The sequence below is a fragment of the Sciurus vulgaris genome, assembly GCF_902686455.1.
Source record: "Sciurus vulgaris genome assembly, chromosome: 3".
NCBI classification, from domain to species: Eukaryota; Metazoa; Chordata; class Mammalia; order Rodentia; family Sciuridae; genus Sciurus; species Sciurus vulgaris.
The window spans coordinates 125,981,380-126,005,903 of NC_136463.1; the positions used below are offsets into that span (position 1 = coordinate 125,981,380).

General features: G+C 34.8%; 1 protein-coding gene across 1 annotated transcript in view; it reads right to left on the bottom strand.

Moving 5' to 3' along the window:
- LOC306658257 (electrogenic aspartate/glutamate antiporter SLC25A12, mitochondrial-like) overlaps positions 1-24,524 on the bottom strand; it is an 83,006-nt gene that overhangs the window by 4,773 nt on the left and 53,709 nt on the right. The window contains 5 exon segments of the mRNA XM_079135041.1: positions 11,225-11,307; positions 11,564-11,614; positions 15,371-15,436; positions 15,439-15,533; positions 16,840-16,921. Coding sequence (XP_078991167.1) covers positions 11,225-11,307; positions 11,564-11,614; positions 15,371-15,436; positions 15,439-15,533; positions 16,840-16,921 — 377 coding nt within the window.

The window sequence follows — 24,524 nt, forward strand, 5'->3', positions numbered from 1 at the left end:
AGGTGACTACATCTCAAAATGCATTCACATTAATTGTCCTGTGTTTTAAAGATTAGCTACCTAGCAGTAAGATCCAACAATGCTCTGGACATTAACACAAAACGAAACTGAAATGCACCTGTAAACATACATAACCTGGCAAGGAAACATTCACACAATGAAACAATGACACATTGTAACAAGGCACACAACTATAGTTTGCTTCCCACCAGTGCTTTCTGCACTGGAAAGAGCAAAACTTTCAGCACTTATGTAGTTTGTATATACTTTAAAAATCAATAAACATTTTTTAAAAATCTTAAGATAAGGGTTGTGGCTCAGTGGTAGAGCACTTGCCTAGCATGTGTGAGGTTCAATTCTCAGCACCACATATAAATAAATGAATAAAATAAAGGTCTATCAACACCTAAAAATTTTTTTTTTAAAAATCCGTATGATAAGCCTAGTAACATATTGGCAAATACTATTTAGGAATACTGAATAAATTTAGAAGAGCTAAAGACTGCTATTTGTCTAAAATTTTGGATGTTTATATCACTTAAAGGGAAACACACAGGGCAAATATGCACGGTCCCCGCCACCTTTTTTTTTTCTTTTTAACTTTGAGCTGGACCACTATCTTAAACATATTAAACTGGAGACAGAGGGAGGGGCAATAAAATCTCAAATTCGTTCATTATACTGGTAAGAAACTAAGCAACATAGAGTAAAGATCATGATGTTATCATTCCCTTTTGAGTGTTTCCCCTCTGAGAAACAAATACATTTCTCTGTTCTAGAACTCTGCTAATTTTAAGTGATATCATTAATACAATAACAGTTTTTCAAAGGAAAAAAAGTACTTCTTACAGAATATACAATCATTTAATGTACAGAATTTCATAAACATTGTAAATTTTCAATGAAAAAGATAGTACCTATGTCTGTACAAATATGCTGTTTGCTAATGTGTTTTGCTTTGTTTTGTTTTGTGGTACTGGGAATTGAACCCAGGGCATTCTACCATTGAGCTATATCTCTAACCACCTATATTTTATTTTGAGACAGTCTCACTCAGTTGTCCAGGCTGGTCTCAAACTTGCGATCCTCCTGCCTCAGTTTCCCTAGTAGTTGGGATCATGGTGTTATGTGCCACCATGCCAATTTGTTTCCTAATTTTATTTTTTATTATATATGTGCATATGTTTTTTATTTATTTAGTGTGTGTGTGTTCATGGGGGGAGAGGTTTGTGCTGCGTATGGAATCCAGGGCCTCAGGGACAAGAAGCAAGTGCTCTACAACTGAACCACAAACCCAGTTTGTTTACTAATTTTAATAAGAACAAAACTGAACCAAAAAAGTTCAAATGCCCAATAGAAAATAGTTAGGTAGAAATAAATTACAGACTTTTAATAAAGCAATACAAGGTGCTGTTAAATCATGACAAATTACATAAGCAGAACATAAAATATTAGCTACACATTTGATCACAAATATGTCAAAAAATTTTACCTAAGTTTACCAAAATCAAAATGACTTAAAGATTAAAACATTAGTTGTATACTAGAAAGAGAAACTGAATAACTGGGAGAAAGAATTTTCATAGCATACCCTGTTGCACCTTTTAAATTCTGGAATAATATGAATGCATGAACTACTCAACAATGACAACAGATAGAACTAGTCTTGGATTTCTTTACAGATTAAGTCCTCTTTCATACATTCTTCCCCATAGCAAATATGATAATTTTTATACTTTAAATCTATTTTTAAGCTAGTTGATAGTAGTTATCTGTGGATTCAAAACTTTAAAACGCACACACACACACTCTCTCTTTCACACTAAAAAAAAAAAAAAAAAAAAAAAAAAAATAACCAAATATAGCTAGTTATTGGAAATAATAGATACCATTTTTGGCCAGGTGTCGCAGTACACAGCTGTAACGCCAGCTACTTGGGAGGCTGAAACATGGGAATCACAAATATAAGGCCAGCCTGGATAATTTAGTGAGATCCTGTTTCAAAATTTTACAAATTAAAAAATGTAGCAGGGGTAGGGGAGACTGGGGATGTAGCTTTGTTGTAGAGCTCTTCTGGCCGATTAGGTCTAAGTCCCTGGTTCTGATTCCCAGCATAGCAAAACAAAAAACAAAAAGATACAGAAATTTTTAAAATAAACCCCAATGATATACAACTACATAGATCTAAATGGACATTGCCTGATTTGACATCTTGTTGCTTCTAATGATTTACATTATATAATATGCCATTCCATACCATATCTTTGGTGAAGATTTTCAAGGGAAGCACTCTACCGACTGAACTATCTCCCCGGCCCCTCTTTGGTGAATTTTTTTACTCACCTCATCACTAAATTTAGCTTCTAACTCTCTAATCCCTAAGTTTGCCTCATCAAATCTGCTGCTTTAGGAGCTGAAAGCACAGTTCACTGGAGGAGTGTTTGAGCAGCATGCTTAAGGCCCTGGGTTCCATTCCTGACACGGGGGCAGTGGAGGGTGGGGGGATATAGACCTGCTACTTATTTTTCTTAAAGAGATGGAAACACAAATATTAAAACATGCTTAGATGCTTTTATTTTTCAGTATTGTCATTTTGTTGTAGTTGTTATAAAATTGAATTAAAAAGACAAAGGGGAATAAATTCCATTTAGAATAAGGTTTACCATTATGTTACAAAAATGGGAAGAAAGTAAAAACTTCCATTTAATCTTATGTCACACCATTTTTTTAATGAGAAAATAAACCAACTAAAATTGGCAGGAAAAGTTAGTGGGAAAAGGAAGGGATGTTGAGGTGTTGCTGGCCTCCAATGTGCCCGAGGCTGAGGCTACACACAGGATTTGACCAGTTCAACCTTCTGCCCTCACAATCCTACCCCGGGGGGCAGGGTCCACAAAGAAGGTGGGGATTGGACCCTGTTTATCCAAGTCCCTTGCTTCTTGTTTTCTTTGATCTCTTGTCTATAGTTTGGAACTCTTTCCCTCCAACCACAATATTATCTAATTAGAACAACTCATTAGAAAAACTTCTCTCACAGAAACTGATAAAAATCTAACTTCAATTTGTTTAAGGCCACGCCAGCTACTCAAGCAGATGTACAAAATATGTGGGGTGTTCTGTTTTGTTTTGATTTGGTGGTACTGTGGATTGAACCCAGGGTCTTGTGCATGCTAGTTGAGCACTCTACCAATAAGCAACATTCACAGCCCCAAAATATAATTTTAAATAACCAGAACAAATCATTAAGTGTCACAAAATTAGTTGTCACTAGGACTGACTCAAGAGAAACAGCAACAGTGACTGTCCTACAGATCATCAACCAAACATTCTTAGAAACTTCCATAAAGCAATAGGAAATAGTTCTTTCTAAAATAGTCTAAGATAGTGCTAATTTAAAAAGAACAACAATTCTCGCTAATAAGCAGATGATGACACATAATGGGGGGTGGGAGGGGGGCAAGAATGGAGGAAGGAGGGACTGTATAGAGGGAAAAGAGGCGTGGGAGGAGTGGGGGGGAGAAAAAAAATAACAGAATGAATCCAAAACTATTACCCTAGGTAAATGTATGATTACACAAATGGTATGCCTCTACTTCATGTACAAACAGAGAAACAAGATGTATCCCATTTGTTTACAATAAAAATTAAAAAAAAAAAAAAAAAAAGAAAAAGAAAAATCAATCCCTGGGGCCTTGTACGAACCTGAGAGTAGTTATCATCTTTTCTTTTAAAACTTATTCTCATTTTAAAAAAATCTCTTCTGAGTCTTACAATATAAGACACGGTTTGCCCAAAACACATTTTCCATGAAATTCTTAAACTAGATAATCTTGTTATTAAACTCCTTATTTTATGTTTAAATTGGGACCTGTCTAAATATATTTGTAATTGTCACCAGGAAAATTATAGCAGATCTGACTACATACTTCTTTAAATTCCCAATTAAACTCTCTTCTTAAAATTAAAAAAAAAAAAAAGTTTACATTTAAATCTCATTTCCTTTAGTGTATACTCTAGCTACATTCTTTGTGGTTACCCCGGGGGTTACATTTAACTCTTAATTTGAACTCATACAAGTTTAATATCAATAAAGTACAAGAATTTTGCTCCTTAAAAAAAAAAAAAACTGCAATGTTTATTGCTGAGTGATAAAACACACCAGGGTGTTATGATATGAAACTATACATACTTATATCTATGGTAAAGGAAGTGCTATGATCTCAGTGTTGGTGTTCCCCCAAATTCATACTTTAGAACCTATTCCCCAGGGTAATAGTATCAAGAGATAGGGCCTATGGGACGTGATTAAGTTCTGAGGCTTCTGCCCTCATGAATGGGATTGGTAAACTTCTCCGGAAGAGGTTGAAGGTAGCTACCTTGTCCCCTCCTCCATGTGACAGTACAGCGACGAGGCACCATTATCACCCTGAATCTGCTGGCACCTTCATCTTGCACTTCCCAGAATTGTGAATAATAGATATACATTATGAAGTTTAAGGAACTTTGTTATAGCTGTCAGAACAGGTTAATATAAGAGGCATCAAAATCCCTGTGTACCTATCATATATCACTTTTAACTTGTGAGCATATGTATATGTATTCATGTTAAGTATGCAGGAATAAAGTTAGGACTATACTGATCCCTGGACATGTGAGACAGAGGAGCTATTTAAAGATGCCCACGATCAGGTTACAGGTAGACTTCTTTAGCTAGGGAGCTGGCTAGCTACAGATCTTGGCCACAAAGATTGGTAAATGCTCCAATTAACAAGTGAGATTTCTACTGCACCCATATGAGGAGAGGGCATGTGTGCATGCTTGCACATGTGCACACATGCATAGACATGCATAGACTGAAGGGAAGAAACATGCGACAGTGCAAAGATTGTGGGTTTGAAAGCCTGTTGACCTAGATAGTCATAAGCTAATCCAATTCTTGGTTTCCTTGGCATCCCAACAACTGCTCTATCTATCTCATAGGGCTTTGGGGCTCTAACCAAGGTGAGGGCACTATGTAGATTGAACACACGACACAAAGGAAAAAATGCGTCCTCCTCTGAAGTATGTTTGCACATGGCTGAGGAACTTCATCAGCAACATGAGGGGATTACTTTAGCCCTTTACTGAGCAATAAATACATTTTGGGTTTTATGACTTCCATCTACTCAGGAGTGAATGCACTCTGGAGGAAGTAAATCATCAGATAAATGATAAACTGACCTGGGGTTAGAGTTTAACAATAAAAAAAACAGGTATTTACCAGAGAAATCTTAAAGCAAATTAAAAGCACAATAACGTGTCATACTAATTAGAATGACAAATAGCAAAAATATTAAGAATTTTGAACATCAGCGAGGATATGTAATAACTGGAATACTTACATACTGCTGATAGGACAGTAAGATGGCCTGTCCGCTTCTAAGAAGTAATTGACAGTTTCTTTTAAGTGGAACACACATCTACCCTATTCTACTCTTAGTAACTCCCCCAAAAAACAAAATATATGTTGACAAAGATTGATACAACAAGGTTTATAGCAACCTTATTTATAATAGACAAAATTTGGAAACAACTTAAATGTCCACCAACAGAAGAACGTATAAACAAAATGTGGTACATTTATAAAATACTCAGCAATTTTTTTTTTTTTTTTGGAGTGCTGGGGATTGAACCCAGGGCCTTATGCATGTGAGGCAAGCACTCTACCAACTGAGCTACATCCCCAACCCCAGCAAATTTTTTTTTTAAATGCAAAAAAAGTCTGATCCCAACATAACAACAAGGATGACTATCTGAAAGCAAGTTAAGCAAAAGAAGCCAGCCATGAAAGAATGTATTTTGTATATTCCATTTATATGAAATCCAAGAATAAGCAAAACTTATGACAGAACTCAAAACTGTAGTTGCCTGGGAGAAAAGGGGAGAGATTGACTGGAAAGAGGTATGAATGAATTTTCTGAAGCACTATCTGGGTAGTAATCAAATACACAATCTGTTTATACTTCTATTTCCAAAATTGTATTCTATTTGTTTTCTTTTCAGTGCTGGAGATCAAACCCAGATCCTCACACTCACTAGGCACGTGCTCTGTCACCTGAACTACACCCGCAGCTCTACATCCTATTTCTGAAGTGAGATGTTCCACCGTGACTCCGTCCTTCCCTTAGTGAGAACTGCTTGCATTTGAATCAGGAAGTCAAAGTCAATGAAACTTTCATCTGGCTTTAAAAAGACAGTATGTGTGAACACAGTGAATACAGTTCACACACACATGATGCAGAAGAGCATGTACGCGTGTACAGTATATGAAAACTTAGAAGAAAACATGCCAATGTTAGCAATGAAAAATAAAACTGTCCTTTGGTAATATCTCTGCTCAAGGCAAAAGGCCCTAAAAAATTAAGCTTAAAAAATGGCATCAAAGCTGGGTGTGGTGGTGCATGCCTATAATCCAAGTGGCTTGGGAGGCTGAGGCAGGACGATACAAGTTCAAAGCCAACCTCAGCAATTTAGCGAGGCCCTAAGCAACTTAGCAAGACCCTGTCTCTAAATAAAAAATAATATGGGCTGGGGATGTGGCTCCACGATTAAGCACCTATGGGTTAAATCCCCAGTACCAAAAAGAAGGCAGGGGGCATTAAAGATCAAAGACCTAAAAAGTAAGAGCTAAAACTACAAAACTCTTATAAGAAAACAGGCATAACTCTTCATGATCTTGCTTTGGGCAACGATTTCTTAAATACAATACAAAAAGCACAAGTAACACAAGAAAAAACAGATAAACGGGACTATATTAAAGTCCAATTCTTCAAAGAACTCATCAAGAAAGTGAAAAATATCTGAAAATCATATATCTAAGAAGGCACTCATATTTTGTATATATAAAGAACTCTTATAACTCAATAACAAAAGACATGGGGCTAGGGTTGTGGCTTAGTGGTGGAGTGCTTGCCTAGCATGTGTGAGGCATTGGGTTTGATTCTCAGCACCACATATAAATAAATAGTATGAAGGTCCATCAACAACCAAAAAAATAAATAATAATAATAATAAACAACCCAATTTAAAAATGGTTAAAGATTCTGAATAGATGTTTTCCAAAGCTTATACAAATGGCCAATATGCACATGAAAAGATGCTCACTATTATTAGTTAGTTATTAGACCACAAATAAGATGCCACACTTCACACCCAGTAGAATAGCTACAATGAAAAGGCAGACAATAGGCAAAGACATGGAGAAAACAGAACACTCATGAACTACTACAGAAATGTAAGAGTGTGGTAATTTTCGGAAACAGGATTTTAGTTCCTTAAAGTTCTAATTGAAATTGCCATATTACTGTCCACTAATTCCACTTAAAGGTATGTACCCAAGAGAAATGAAAACATTTGTGCCTTCTTTCATAGCGGGTTTCTTCTGCTTAACATGTTTTTAGCATGTTGGGTGGGGATCAGATTTTGTGTTTGTAAAACCTTACACACCAATGCTCATAGCAGCATTATTCATAATAAAAATAAGGTAGAAACAGCCCAAATGTGCATTTACTGATGACTAGATAAACAAAATATGGTATATCCATATATTGAGCAATAAAAAAGGAATGACATATTGGTAGATGCTAAAACATGGATAAACCTTGAAAGCATGCTATGTGTAAGAAGACAGGGACAAAGGCATATGATATATGGTTCCATTTATATGACATAGTCAGAATTGGTGAATCTATAGAAACAAAGTATATTAATGGTTTGCTAGAATTGGCGGGGAGGTGGGAAAATTGGAGGGTGACAAATAAGGATATTAGGTTTCTTTTGTGGTGATGAAAATGTTCTAAAATTGGTTGTGGGTATGGCTGCACAACTCTGAATATACTAAAACCCAATGAACTATACCCGTTAAATGGGGGAATTGTATAGTATGTGAATTATATATCGATACAGCTGCTTTTTGAGGGGTTGGAGATATATCTTGGTGGTAATGAGTTTGTTTTCCTGTTGTTTTTTAAAATCTACCTGAAACATAGTAAGTATTCAAAGAATAAGAGAATGAACAAATTAAAGAATGAATGAATGGACATATATCAAATGTGAAAGAATATGGTTTTGGAGACAGAAGTGGTTTGAATTTCCACTTTGCCATTTACTAAGTGCTGGATCTCACTAAGGTTTAGTGAACCCTAGTTAGGAATGATAATGAGATAACTGCTATAAAATGTTCACCCCAATAGGAAAAGTCCCTACTGCTCATTAGCAATCTAGTAGATCCTAGACTACATTAAAAGCAAAAATCAGTATCAATGATAATAATAATATTTTAGTTAAGTTGGGTGGCAAGTGTGTAGATGTTCATTTTAATATTACTCTTTATATCCATGTAGCATGTATTATTTTGCATGTATCAAATATCGCATTCTTTTTTTTTTTTTTTAATTTCCTTCACTTCCTTGGTGCTAGGGATTTGAACCCCTGCCTTTCCACTTCCAAAGACAGCACCCTATGTGACGAGCTATATCGTCAACACAAATATCACATTCTTTAAAAACTGATCATAGGGCTGGGGATGTAGCTCAGTGGTGGAGTCACACTTAGCATGTATGAGGCCCTGGGTTCAATCCCCAGCACCAAAAAAGAAAGAAAAGAAAAAAAAAATCATAAAATGAAACAAAGAACAATGAAAAACATATGATGCCAGAGGACCAGAGATTTTTACTTTTTGGTCACTTCATGATCTAGACAATACACATCAATTTTCCAAAAGGACAATATTATAGTTATTTTCATGGCAACAGAATTTCCCTCTCACCTATCTACAAGACACTTAAAGCCCAGGTCTTAGCTAATCCTTCTGCTTAAAAAAAAAAAAAAAAAAGCCTATGACTCAATTTGAGTCATTTCTTCCTAATTAACCTGTATTAAGTACAACTTTAAAATTGGGTCATTTTTGGAAGAACATCAGTCCTCTTCTCACAGGTGGCATTGTCAACACTCCAGAAGGACGCTGTACATCATATCATCACCACTGCCTCAGATGGTGAGAACTCTCAGGATCAGCCTGTCAGGCAGCTACTCTTCCCAGTGTTTACCATTCAGCAAAGAGTATCCTGCATCCCACAGTGCTTGATATTCTATAGTCTCACCCTTTTTGTCTAAGACTTTATTCTCCATGGAAATTCATCAACTTTGGAAGAAATGGTGGATCGTGCTTTAACATTTACACTGTGGTGTGACTGAATTCATGAGTAAAAAATCAATAATTGCACATTTTCTTTCTCTCTGAATAAAGAGATTTAAAGTGGGAAGCAGAGAATGTTCAAGGAGAACTGCAGACGACCTGATCATTCTGCCTACAGTCCAACCAAACTATTTCCCATCCTGTCAATTTCCAGCTAGACAATTCATGAAAGCCTCCAAAATGAGTCATGATTAAGTAAGAGATTTAGAATGTCAGCACAATCCTTGAGACTTAAACAAATGCTCAGAAGTTCAAATCTATAAACAGGGTCCATACCCAGGAATAACAAAGGAACCCAATTATCCGATTATAATTTAAACTCTTAGGTCACATGTCAGACATGGGAATAGGTCATTCATGGCCAAAATCCTCTATCACAAATGGAAACAGAAATAATTAGCTATATGGAGTCATTTATTTATTCATTCATTCATGCATGCATGCAGTACTGGAGATGGAACCCAAGGTTTCACACATGCGAGGTATGTATTCTACCACTTAGTTATATCCCCAGTTCTTTTTTCTATTTTATTTTGAGATGGTTTCACTATGTTGCCCTGGCTGACCTCAAACTTGGAATCATCCTTCCTCAGTCTCCTAAGTAGCTGGTATTATAGGTAAGCATAATCAGTAACATAAGACAGAAAGAGCCTGACTTAGGTTTCTGATAAATGGATGCATGTGCTGTGGTAAAAATTAATTAGGAAACTTAACAAAACGGCAGCTAAAACCACTGAGATAAATATTTATAATTTGCAAGTGTCTCTCAGTAGATGAGAAACAATTAGAGTATCTAATGGGGATGGAGAGGAGAAACTACAAGTTTGGTGATCCACCTAGGCAAAAATCTGATTGTTTATCCTTTTTGAAAAAAGAAATTCAAAGACAATGCATTGCTCAGAATATATGCAAGAAACATACACATGAGCTGGGGTCATAGCTCAGTGGTAGAGCGTTTGCCTAGCATGTGTGAGGCACTGGGTTCGCTTCTCAGCACCACATATAAATTAATTAATTAATTAATTAAGTAAAGGTCTATTGACAACTAAAAAATTAATTTAAAAATTAATTAAAAATTAATTTTTAAAAAAGGAAACATACATGTAAACATGCATACACACACACCCCAATCTACCTCTTGCATTAGAGCTTCGGTTGCAGAAAGGTAAGGACTTATGTACGTATCAGGTTGACAAAACCTAGAACAACCTACCTCTCTGACCCAGTGGGCAACTTTGCTGAATTAAAACTTCAAAGGTCATTGACCTCATTGCCTCAGGCTCAGCAACTAAAAAGGTTTTAGTAAAGACTGCCTGCCAACAATTCAGCTAGAAGTTATTCACAATTTCAGGAGCAAAGTGGACTAAATAAGTATCAAACAAATCACATTATCAAATGTGAAACAAACCACAAGTAAAATTAGTTGAGTTGCAACTTAGATATGAGAATTGACCTAAATCTAACATAATCTTACACTTTTAAGACAGAAGTCTTTTTGTTCTAAGTAAATATAATCTGAACCTTTGACTTCAGAATTTTTATTAATAGCTGCAATACAGTTACAGTAGTTGGCCATAACTTCCAATCCCTAAAGAAGGAAAATTATGATTATACCACAAGACTTACTTACACTTAAAATATAAATTTTCAATTAATCAGTCATCTCACACTTAAAAGATCCAGTCAATATAAATATGTGGTAACTACCCAATGCTACATTTCCTGTGATACTTAAGAAGAATCAGGATTTTTAAAAGTCTGGAAGGTCATATTTCAGAAACTTCTAAAAGAACTGATGAAAATAATATCTCTTTTCTGTCCTCAAAAACCACTTAGATTATACAACAAAATTAAAAAATCATTCCACATAAGAAAACCTGCTTTGAATCACTTGGGTTCAAGGGAAATGGTACTCAGTTATCCTACCTAGCACGCGAAAGAGATTAAGGAATATAGCTGCCACAGGAAACACCCAGGATTAATACTTACACAACCTCCAGCCAGGACTTCTGCTGGAAGTGGAATGGAGCCATCTTCTGTCTGGTAAATTTGTCCCGGACAAAATCATTAACCTAATTAGAAAGATAATGCCAGTTAACCAGAATTCCCAACCATTTCCCCTACTGGCACACTGTTGCTTTCCTAAATCAGCCAAAATATCTGTCTCATGATAAAATTAAATATTGTCAAAGGTTTATAATATAAATGTAAAGTTTTACAAGTGTGTTGATAGTGTACCAGTTTCAGCAGCATCAATTTTTATTTTTAATTTATCTAAATAATGGTAATCTAAGTAAATGACATAAATTTGGTGAGCAACAAACTTACAGTTAGTTTAATGGCCTTTTCTGGAGCAACCCCTATAAGCTGTGGTATCAGGACCTAGGTAAGATAGAGAATCAGTAACAATATAAATGTACTAGATACTTATATACAAGTCCAAGAAAGAAGTGCTCCTTCATACTATTTACCCAGAAACATTTCAGGATTTTAATTAAAATGGGGTAAAATGGGTTATCCTAAGAACTCTGTATAATGTATGTAATAATCATTTACAAGTCAAATTTCATGTCATGTTTTCTTGAGGCTATAAATCCTTTTCTTTTTTTTTTTAATATTTTTTAGGTTGCAATGGGACCATTATTTTATTTATATGCGTGCTGAGAATCGAACCCAGTCCTCAAATGTGCTAGGTAAGCGCTCTGCCACTGAGCCACAACCCTAGTCCTAAATCCTTTTCTTAAACATACTCTTTTAAAAGGCCTAGTTTAGCCAGCACCTTCCCAAAAAATACAGGAGGAAAGAATGGAGCCTCTGGGATTTCTCTCTACTCTGGGAGACACTGCCAATACAAAAGGAACCGAATTCCCCACCTTGTTACAACCAAAAATATAAACAGACACTTTATGGAAGTTAATGCTGTCTACCTGGAAAAACCTCTGAATAGTGTGTTTTTGTTAAGTACACCCAGAATTGTGACAAAAAAGTAATGCTACCATACATAACAGCATACAGTAGCTTGGTTATTATAGAATACCAACTCCCATAATATTCTCTTAGAGAACCCAGCATTCAGTATTCACTTACTTAAAAGGAAGCCACAACTGCAAAGAAAAATGCAGTCTTTAGTATCATCTAACGAGTATCTTCTATAGCAAAAACATATGCTTATTATATTTCATTTACAACATGTGTCAAGCTTAAGACATTTGTAAAAGAATCCCTTTAAAAACAAAAGAAAATTGTAATCTTGGAAAGTAAATTTCCCAGCAGGCTGCAAACTGGAAAAGAAGAAACATGTATAAACGATTCAACATCTGTAGATATTCCCAGGGTTCAGCTCTAAAGCATACCTTATCCAAATTGTCAGCATACATTTTTTGCATACATTTTTTAAAGATGCTAACAATAAACATTTTATATCCTTTCAGTCATTCAGCCAAGGGAGTTATATGTGTGTTTGCATGCTCACTCACTGCTGATCTTAAGCCTACTTTGAGGATACTGCTGAGTGATGTTCCATGAGTTGAGAGCCAGCAAGTAGTCATGCATACATGCTACTGTCAATCAAACTGAATTATCAATGACAAAAACAAATCTGCACACACCTTTCACGGACAGCAGAATGATTTAAAAGAATGAATCAGCAGATGGCAGTCTTAACTTTCTAACCCTCATGATTATCAGGCCCTATTACTTTTAATCTGACTCCCATACAACCATGGTAGCATGTGTATTTGTTTTACCATTTGCCACACTAAAGCTTGTGGGATCTCAACAACTTACTGATTTGTGTCATTTTATCATTGTTGCCTGCAAAGAAATTTAGCTAATCTGTCAACAGTTTTGTCAATCATCTGACAGAGTAATGAACCAGCTCTAAACAACACATGACAATCTCAATAATCATAGTACTCACATACAGGACTCCTAGAATCTTCTCCCCAATACAAAAATCTCTCATTTAAGGACTGAGTTTATCAGTTCATATTCCAAATAACACCAACAATCCCCTCCTCCACTTACTGTGTTGCACCTATTTATTTAGTATGGTATCTCTTTCAAATGAAATCTTGGCCAGGCACAGTGGTGCACGCCTGTGTGCCCCCAGTGGTTTGAGAAGCTGAGGCAGGAGGATTGCCAAGTTCAAAGCCAAACTCAGCAAATTAGCAAGGCCCTAAGCAACTTAGTGAGGCCCTGTCTCAAAATTTAAAAAAGAAAAAGAGAAAAAGGGGGGGAGGGGGGGCTGGGGATATAGCTCAGTGGTTAGGTGCCCGTGGGTTCAATCAAAAAAAAAAAGAAAGGAAGGAGCTGGGGAGATAGCTCAGTCGGTAGAGTGCTTGCCTTGCAAGCACAAGGCCCTGGGTTTAATCCCCAGCACCCCCCCCCCAAAAAAAAAAAGGAAGGAAGGAAGGAGAGAGAAAAGAAAAGAATAGGATAGAATAGGAAAGGAAAAGAAAAGAAAAATATTCTGTGAGCATTTATCCATGGAGAAAGCTAAACCATGTATTATATATCCAGGTTTCTTCTAATAAAGGACATTCTTTTTGTATGCAAAGGAAGATAAAGGTCATTTCTCAACAATGAAAAGATTGGGGATGTCAAAGAAAAAAACAATCATAGTGCCACTCAGCCTGATACCCATTAATAAACACTAGATATTCACAGCTTAATGAGTTTCAAATAAGCCTTCATTTGGGAAGACCTGCATTTGGGAGAATGCACACCTCTTCTCATGGGGTACATACCGTACAGGCAGAATTTAGAGGGGCTAGAGTTCTAAATATTTGAGCAAAATTAATTAGATTTATTCTCAGGAACAGGGTATTTGAGCCTAGTTTGAATTCAAAATGACTCTCTTCTCTTATTCTATATATAATGCCAAAAATGAACATCTTCAATCATGCTCTTCTTCAAATATAAGTGTATTAATTACATTCTCAACTTGAATACTTGAAACATAATGCTAATTAGAGGTATTGTTTTTCCTTCTGTCCATGAGCCTACAGCTTTTTTTTTTAATTTGTTTTTTTTTAGTGTAGATGGACACAGTACCTTTATTTATTTTTATGTGGTGCTGAGGACCGAACCCAGTGCCTCAGGTATGCAAGGCAAGTGTTCTACCACTGAGCCACAACCCCAGCTCCAAGGCTACAGCTTTGCTCAGGCCCAATCTTTCTTTCCTATGAAGAAGTTCTAAGCCAAACAGTTCAACAGAGCTCAGAATGAGCTAGGGATTAATTAGCTTGTGTGTGCAAACAAACAAGTACAGTAAATTACATAAATGCTCTGGACTTGAGCATGTTGAGAGTATTTTCAAAGAATTCCAAGTGGCGCCCAAAAGGATTAAAAAATTAATCTCCCCCCAAAAGGAACCCTAAATTCTAATGTGAAAACATGCACATGAAAGTCATTCTCTTTCCAAAGAGAACAAGTTCCTACAAAGCTGATGGGGGCTGGGGAGGATTCTGCATGGAGCTGCAGCCTCTGATGCTGACAGCACTGTGCTCAGTGCAGAGCTGGTGGTAAATTCCTTGCAAAAGAAAATCTCTCTGCTATGACTATGTGCCTCTGAGCTGAGGGGAGGAAAGGAGCAAGAATGAGACTCGGAGCCAAAGGGCTTTGTTTTGTTTTTTCTTAAACTTCAGTGACTCCTTGGAAAAGACTTATAAAATGGTCTCTTCAAAAGAGACAAAAGTATTTGATATTTCTTTCAGTTGAAACAAGCGCATTGAGAGCAAACTCACCTTCAAGTGGACCCTAACTTCGAATTCACAGAAAAGAGGTGCATTTCTCCCCTTTGAAAAATGAAGTTATTTTTTTAGCTGCCATCCCTGTGTTCCACCTGCAGACGTGTGCCTTGGTTTGTGAGAGCATGGTGACAGAGACTCATGTTGGCACAAGACAGGATTTAGATCCCAAGAAATATAAATAGCAGGAAGAAGATGCAAAGGTCCTTATCTGTAGACTAATACTGCTAGTCACCAGAAGGAAAATAGGAAAATGAGCATTAAAAAAAAACAGAGGAAACATCCCTAGTCTGATTTAGCAGGCAACACACTGGTTTCTGTAATAGTTAAAATCTGCTACTGGTGAGATAAAATCTCTAACTTCAACTGCTGCTGAGATTTGCTTACCCCGGTAGAGTCCAAAGAAGCCCTCATAACGCAAGACTTTCTTAAAACAGTCAAAAGCTGTTTTTTATACATCAGCTCCCCAACAACTGAGCCAGTGCCACGCTGATTTTGCATCCGGGTCTTCACCAGATCTATAGGATACACTGCGGTGGCTCCCACAGCTACAAACAGAACAATGTTTAGGCTTTAAAAAGAACACAATTAAATATAGAATCCATAAGGACAACAAATCTCATCTGAAAGGGTGAGAATATAAAACACAATATCTATTCTCACAAAAGAGACATATTATTCTTTGTTCTCCCATAGATAGCCAAAGGATGGCAGACTAACAACCACTGGGGCCCATAAAAAGAGCTGCTTCAGAGAACAACTGACAAGAATGGTCTTTGATATCCTAGCTTCATAAATTGAAGAGTAGATTATCAAGTCATCACCAATATCAGACAATTCATGCTCAGCTTCCCATAAAAACAACATTAAAATATTATGTATAACAATTCTTTATATTTTTCCATTAAATGCTACTACTCCATTTACCTCTTAATAACTATAAAATGACTATCCCAGCAAACCAGGTGGCTGTACTTCTAAAATTGAATTTACTAAAGCATTTTGGTAAATTAATCTTAGTTATAACCATAATATTGGAAACAAATTTCCACATGATCCTACCCCTACATACAGGATTTGGTTTTAAAAGAAATAAGACCATGCTTTAGAACTGAAATATTTATTACATGAGCTAGAGTATTATATTTTTTGACAGTTGAAACCCAAACATGCTTTATGACTTACAAAACTAAGAAGAAAAAAAAAAATACTAGTCTCATAAGTTCAGGCTTGTTGTGAAAAATCATAAGGATTTTAATCACACCTGCTATGCTTCTCTCAACAAAATAACTACATATTTTCTTTGTAGAGTATTTAAGCAAAAAGAGTCTCTCAAATTTCCGCTGGGAGCAAGGAAGGGAGGGGAGGTTCATTTTAGCAAATAAACTATAAGTCTAGATAGTCTTAAACCAGTGAAAGAGGAAAGAAAAAAATAAAAATCATAAAAGCAAAAGTGAATCACTTTGAGAGGTTGTTTTGTTTCATGAGGTTCTGGAATTTGTAGCACAAATCTTGATTTCCTGCCTGCCCCTATGTCGTAAATTCAGTCTTATTTTCCATTTTTTTTTTTTCCATACTGTCCTTAACCAGTATAATTAAGGTGAATGTAGTACTGCATCTCAGACTTTCACATCAATACAGAGGTTTTATCCTGAAGACAGACTGGAGCCAGAGGGACCACAGCCATGCTATGACAAGTCCTCTGATCATAGGTAAAAATAAAGAACACTTCAGAGAGCCCTGCAGTCGTGACCTCCGGGAACAATGAACTGCACCTTTGCTGATCTGCCCCAGTCTAGTGAGATAATATTACATGAACACAAGCCTGAAACAGCACACAGACATGTCACTCACCTCCAGCAACTGAGCCCAGAGTAAATCTGTAAGCGGACTCGGCAATCTGGAGCCAGACAGGCCTGCCTAACCCAGGAGATTGCTGCAGGGAAGAAGAAAACATGTAAAAATTTTGGAAAAACACACTGCAAATGAAAAAAAAAAAAAAAAAAAGCAACAATTTGGCTATTTCAAGATAAGAAAAAACAAAAGTGAAAGCAATATGGTTAATGAGGTAACATCTCCTCTGAAAGAAAATAGGATACTCATGTAGTCAAAAATGAAAAAATGTTTCCTAAAAATAAATACCTCAAAAGGAAAGATAGTGGAACAAATCTGAAATAATTTTTCTATGTACACACTTAAATACATCATACTGAATTCCACCATCATGTATATCCACAAGAATGGGATCCTAATTAGAATATGATATATTCCATGCCTGTATAATTATATCAAAATAAAATGTACTGTCATATATAACTAAAAAGAATCAATTTTTTTTAAAAAGTGCCCCAGATATAATCCCTGATGCAAAGAATTATTTGTATTATTCAGTTACTAAAATTTCTGTATCAAAATAAAGATACTACATAATGAAAAAAAAGCTTAAAAAATTAAAAACTAAAAATAAATACCTCTATTATTAGCATTTAAAAACCATATCTGCAGCCCCAGACAGGGGTCTTAATCAGCTCCAGTCAAGTAGTCAGTGAACTTAAGTAGGAATAAATTTATGATTAAAAAAAAAAAAAAAAACTGGCAAAATACACAGCTTCTTTCCTCCTATTTGTTTACAAGCCTATTAATGTCTCATTTATTGGTTACTACTGGGGAAGACACTATTAATCTCTAGAAGTGAATCTCTCTTTTTTTAATATATATATATTTTTAGTTTGTAGATTAACACAATACCTTTATTTATTTATTTTCATGTGGTGCTGAGGATCAAACCCAGTGCCTCACATGTCCTAGGCAAGTGCTCTCTCTACCACTGAGCCACAACCCCAGGCCCTAGAAGTGAATCTCTTAAGTAAATAAACATTTCAAGTTTAAAACCTCTTTTTCCCTCTAACTTAAAATTTTGAAACTTTCTCAAATGTATAAAAATTACCTTGATTCCTTAATCAGAGAATATTAATCATAATTTATTATCTCTAAAGACTACTGTCCTAATCGTATTCAATTCTAACAAAATCTATGAAAAATAATAAAGGAAAAATCCAATTGTCATTCAGAATGCTATTTCACAGATGTCCTATAATATAAAGGACCTGAAATAATTTGTCTATATCAGTGTGTCAGTATTGTTCTTTAATATTTTATGAAAATAATCTGCTATACTACATAAATAACTTGAAACAAAGGAATAAAATATTTACTTTCTCATAAAGAAAACAAAAAATATTAGCTTGAAATGAGCTTTTTATAAAAGCGTAACAGACTATGGATAAAGTTTAGAGATAGAGTGCTTACCAAGCATGCTCAATTCTGGGTTTAATTCAAGGAAAAAGCATAATAAAAAGTTCAGATACTTTCTACTACATTAATTATATATACATAAGTCTAAGTAATATATATTATAAAATTATATAAAATATGCATTTAAAACATATACAAAAATAGAAATGATTAAAATGAGAAACTGAAATGTTTTAAAATAATTTTATTTTTCATTTATTAATGCAAAAATATTCTTGGCATTACTTTAGCATACTTCATTTAGTTTTTTAAGGTGTTGGGGATACTGGGGATTGAATATAGGGTGCTATCACTTAATAATGTCCTTTTTATATTTTTTAAATTTTGAGACAAGGTCTCACTAACTTTCCTGCGCTGGCCTCCAGCTTGCCATCCTCTTGCTTCCACCCACAGAGTAGCTGGGATTACAGGTATTCCACCCAATGCCCAGCTTTCTCAAATGTTGATGGAACATTTGTCTACAGTGAGTCTAACCTGCTAATTCTGATACTGTTTCAAAAACAAGAACTGAAAAGAAACAAAATCTGTTCCTTCAAGGCAATGATGATATTTAAAATTGCATATTTTGAGGAAATTCAACTTAGAGTATCCCTAAGTGTTCCCCCAAAAACTCATGTATTGAAACCCTAAACTCCTGAGTGAAGTATCCATACAAAACTTCTTCTTCCAAAACTCTAAAACTGGAGTTTCTTCAACATAAATTTGGATGAAAAGAAACCTCTCATAGATTTTATTTTCAATCATATGTTCACTCAAAAAAAATACAGTTAAAATTCATAAATAAAAAGGCTATGATCCTAAGTACCACTAATTTCCCTTATTCATATAAAAGGTTTCTCTTGTATTCAACCACATATATTTTTCTTTTCACTCTCCTTCTTTCAAAGAATGTTTATATAAGCCCTACAAAATCCTATCAAAACTGAGGATTATACTATGCTTTAATTCTTAACTAAAACATCTCAAACCATAATACCCAAATGTCTTTTGACAGAAATGTCATTCTCATCTCTACTAAATAGCATTATAAGAAAATATACAGGATATGGGTAACCAAAATTTTTTTTCTTAAGGCTTAGTTACTTCTATAACTTATGGTCACTTGCATTCAGTTATGTAAATTAATATAATTAATGCTATAGATTTCACATCATGAATATTCATAAACAATGCTACTATAGCTGTCATCCCTATTAATGACTATGTACTGAATTTTTAGCATTTAGGCTGAAGAAAATATTCAGCAATAAGATGATCACCTACTGTGGATCAAAGGGCCAAAGGAAAAGGTACTCTTACCTGAAGGTTATGATTATGATCATGAAGGCTGGTATTTAACAAGGTTAATTAAGTGTTTTTTCAAAGCAAAACAAGAGTTGAGAATCTTACATGATTTTTAACTGGCTCCCTAAGCATATGTGTATGATAGGAAATGAATTGAGACCTCATTTGAAGAAAAGGCTCTTTCCCTGTTTATTAAATGTACCTCATCCTATAAAGGATGAGAATAAATGAGAATTAGGACAAGATGAAGTCAGTTAACAAGCTGCTCCATGTAGCATGCCAACTCAGTTAAGAGAATGGCCTTTTCCAAATGGCACACTATTAATGGGTATAAGAAAAGGAATAGCTGAAGTCAAATTTATGTTGAGTATTGGAAGGGAGGAAAGAAGGCTAGATTCTAAACCAACTAACAAAATAATAGGAATGGCAAAATAAGGCTAGGGAAAATAAAACAAAATTCTTTTGCCTGCAAACCACATCTATGACTTTAATACTACTGGATCTGAATTTAATATTTTTGGCCTTATGATGTAATATTAAAATCCAAAGTTATTATAATATAGGGGAAGGAGGTGAAGAAAAAAAATTTTATGTATGTGTATACATTTTCCTAGAATACTAAACAATATATATATTTTTCCTCTCAATAAGAAGGGAATAATGGTGTCTTCAAGGTCTAAAAATTTTAATAAGATAAATGACAATTATGCCTAATAAACCTAATGTCCTCCTTTTGAAAAAAAGACTTCATTTGTGGTAATCACAGGTAAAAGAGATTAAAAGTTCTAAAAAGAAATTAGTAGTAGACTGTAATGTTTTCCTCATTGACTATAATGTGTACTCATGAATCCAAGGTTCAAAGAAGGTCATGAGAATGCAAACTACACAGAAGCAAAATCCTATGACTTAAGGAGTGAAATCTAGATAAAAGTTATTCTAGTAGTGTTTTGGCAGAACGCAATTCAGCTCACTTTGAATAGGCTGTAGTTTTAACAAAATTTCCCAAAGTTTATTTTTCTTATATATGTGCCCAAGCATGTCCATCATAGATGCTTTATCCCATACAGCTGAAAAAGTAATTGTGTAATAGAAAGTAAAGAGGAAGTTTACCCATTTTTACACAGGACCACAATTGGTTTTAACCTGGTTTTAACCTCTGACTGTTATATGCTCCAAAAATGTGTACATCATTTACTCTACAAATCATCCCCCTTCATTTAATTCACTTTCCTCAAATCAAATAAAAATTTTTCATTTTCTCACTGCAGGTTATCTCTATACCAAATATGAATCCATTCTACTCTTTTCCCCCCTTATACTGAGGATTGAACCAAGGGGTGCTTTATCACTGAGCCACATCCCCACCTTCTTGCTTTGTATTTTGAACAGGATCTCACCAAGTTGCTTAGGTGTTGCTATATTGCTGAGGTTGGCCTTGAACTTGTGATTCTCTTGCCTCAGTCTCCAGAATTGCTGGGATTACAGGTGTGCACCACCATGACAAGCTATCTCTTCTACTCTTCTTGATTCTTTTTTTTTTTTTTTTTTTGGTGCTGGGGATTGAACCCAGGGCTTTGTGCTGCAAGACAAGCACTCTACCAGCTGAGCTATATCCCCAGCCCCTCTCTTCTACTCTAAATGAGTATTTAGGATGTTTCCAATTTTTTGCCATTGCAAATAGTGTTGCTACAAACATTGTTGAATATTTTTAGTGCATAGTACTCATTTTTGTTAGGTACTACACCCAGAGAACCAATAGGGTATGTGCCTCTTCAACTGGAGATAATACTAATAATGAGCTTCCAAAGTTGTGATGCCAGCAGTTTTTGACAGTTTCTATTCCTCCATCTCTTTTTCATGGTCAGTACAATTCTGAGCAATCTGAATAATATAAAATAGAATCTCATTGTAGTTTTAATGTGCATTTTCTCTGTTTACTAATAATATTATATTTTTTCTTTCTTTTATTTATTTTTTTTTTTCTTTTTTACTTTTGTAAAGTTTTCATTCAGATCTTTTGCCAATGGGTTTGTCTACCTTTAGTTAACAATTTGAAGAAGTTTATTATATATTCTGGATACAAATCCTGTTACTCTTGAATATATTGTAAATATTTTCCCTACTATGTAGCTTGTTTTTTCACTCTCTTAGAAGTATATTTTCTTGAACTAAACTTCTTAAATTTAATGAAGTTTAATTTGTTAATCTGATTCTTTATTATTGGTATTTTCTACTCTGTTATAAAAATGTCTGCTTATCTCTAGACCATAAATATATCTCCTATATACTTTTATTACTGTTAACATTTATAACACTGCAACTGAAATAGATTTTTGTGTATAGCATGTTAGTGGGGAAATTTTTTCCTAGATGAATATCCATCATCAAATAAAAGTTTAAAAAATATAACTGGTAGAATTTTTGCCAGCACACACACACACACACAAATTAAAAAAGGAAAAATTATTTATTTCTGAACTCAGATTCTCTACTATTTAAGGTGTTTTCCTTAGTAACTTTTATAGGTTCAGACTAAATAAGACATAGTATCTTTCTTCCTTTATATTTAAGTTTCAAGTAGATCCCTACAGAGAAACAAGGTGACATACTAATTGTAGATAATCATGTAGATTGGCCTTCTGTGAATTCAAATTCATAGATCAACCAACTGCAATATCAAAAATGTTCAGGAAAAAAAAATGCATCTATAATGAACATGCAACATTTTCTCTTGTAATTAATTCCCTAAACAGCACAGTGTAACAACTATTTACATAGCATTTACAATATCTTAGGTATCACAAATAATCTAGGGGGATGCTTTAAAATAGACATAGGTTATATGCAAATACTACATTATTTTACATAAGAGACATATCTACAGATTTTGGTATCCATGTGGATCCCAGAACCAATCCACATTCGTAGTTTGGCAATAAGAAAAATTACAAGAGAATCAAATCAACATATCTTGTGGAAGTGACATAGGACTACTTATGTTAGCATTACCATAATTTGGGAAACTAAAGTAATTTAAAAAATTAAATCACTAATGTATTATCTCAACAATTGTTACACACTAGTCTATATGACTACCTTAGAATTTCTCATAAATCTGAAATATGTAAACTGAAGAAAGTTTTGTCAAGGCTGAAAATTCAAGAGTCTATTACCTTGGTTGTTTTTAAAACTTAGGCATGTTTTTTTACCTTATTCTTCTTGGGTTCCATTCTTTATTCCTTACAAAATGTTAAATGCTACAAAGGAGGATGAATTTTGAATTCTGAAAATAAAATCCATTGATTCACACCCATTTTACAGAATGCAGGAATTTTAAGGATTCTTGGAATATTTGAGAAATTCTGTACCAGATCCCAAAGATAACAAAGGACAGATTTTGCAAACAGATATGAATGGACATTAATTGGAATTTTTTTTCTTTTCTCTTTTTGGTTGCCGGGGTTTTGAAACCAGGGCCTTTACTGGTTCAAACATCTTCAGTCCTTCTTAATGATCATAAATCTATTTCTATAAATTGTGATATTTATGACTCACTGCATTTTATGTTACTTGGTATGTTTTAATAACAACTTATATGGGATAAAACATCTAAATCTTAATTTTTATTTCTTTATACATAACCTTCAGTAGTAAGACTACCCAATCTATATGAGATACAAGAGGACAAAACAAAAAATGCAGGGATCTCTGAGGTTCTTCGCATGAGGGACAATGCAGGAATACGCAGGACCTCTACCTCTCTATAGAGATACAAGATTCGTACGTCATCCCAGGTTAAGGAAAGGCAAAGAAGCACCCCACTGCCTCTCTCGAGAACCAGGGAAAAAGAAAGCAGAGGTGCCCATTACCTGAGCATCTGACAAAAACCCTTGAGGCCACCCTGTCAGCATAAAAGCATCAGATCAGCACTGCCACTAAAGGCATCTTGAATCTGTCTTAAAGAAAATGCATACCAGAAGCAGAATTTCATCATTTTTCGAGGGACAAAGAAATATAAGGACACAGACTTATGGTGCCAAAGATTACAAAACAAGTTTCAGTTCTGGTTTCTAAGAAAATTGCTGGGAGCAAGAGAGGTGAGTAGAGAGAATGAGCAACAGAAAAGCCAATGAAGAAGGAAATGAGTTGGAATTTTTAAACTCAGTTTACATTGTTTTTAATAAGCTAAATGAAATATTCCCCAATTTACAAATATTAGGGACACCTCCAAGGACAGCAATAATAGACATATGATACCATACATTTTTTTTGAAAAATAAAATTTTGCAAAATTCGAGAGCAAATGTTTACAAATAAATACAAAATATAAAATTGAATGCAGTAAGAACTCTTGAAAAGCTTCAATGTCGCAAATGTTTTATAATTTTATAAAATTTTATTTACAAAATCACTGAATTTGAATAAATCCATCTATTTTTAAGAAATTGATAACGTGATGGAAATAAATTTTGATGGCATCAAGACTTTTTTAGTACAAAAGAAGCTAAATTGTGATGAGCTACAGATTCATTTTAATCTGTAGGGAGCTTAATTACACACCAAGCAAACAATTAAAGTATTACCATAAAATGTAGATATAAAAGCTCTCTTTTCTATTTTCAGTTTGCTTCAACTGACCATAAAAGTTCTTATTCATTATATAAAGTGGAACTGGAAATTCTAATTCCAGAGGCAGAATATCATTCCATGGATCTCAAGTATAAGAAAAGATTTCTTACCAAATCTTCCCCAAAGGAACCACACTTAAATGCCTTGATTCCTCACTTACCCACTTGGTGAAGGTGAATCATAGCAAGCCCATCCCTGGGACTCATCGATGTGGAAACAATAAAGACAGAGTAGACCCGGGCCCTTTCTCTTACCACTCCCCACCTGCTTCTCCCAACTCCTGTCTTTCCTCTCCTCAGAAACCCTCCCCA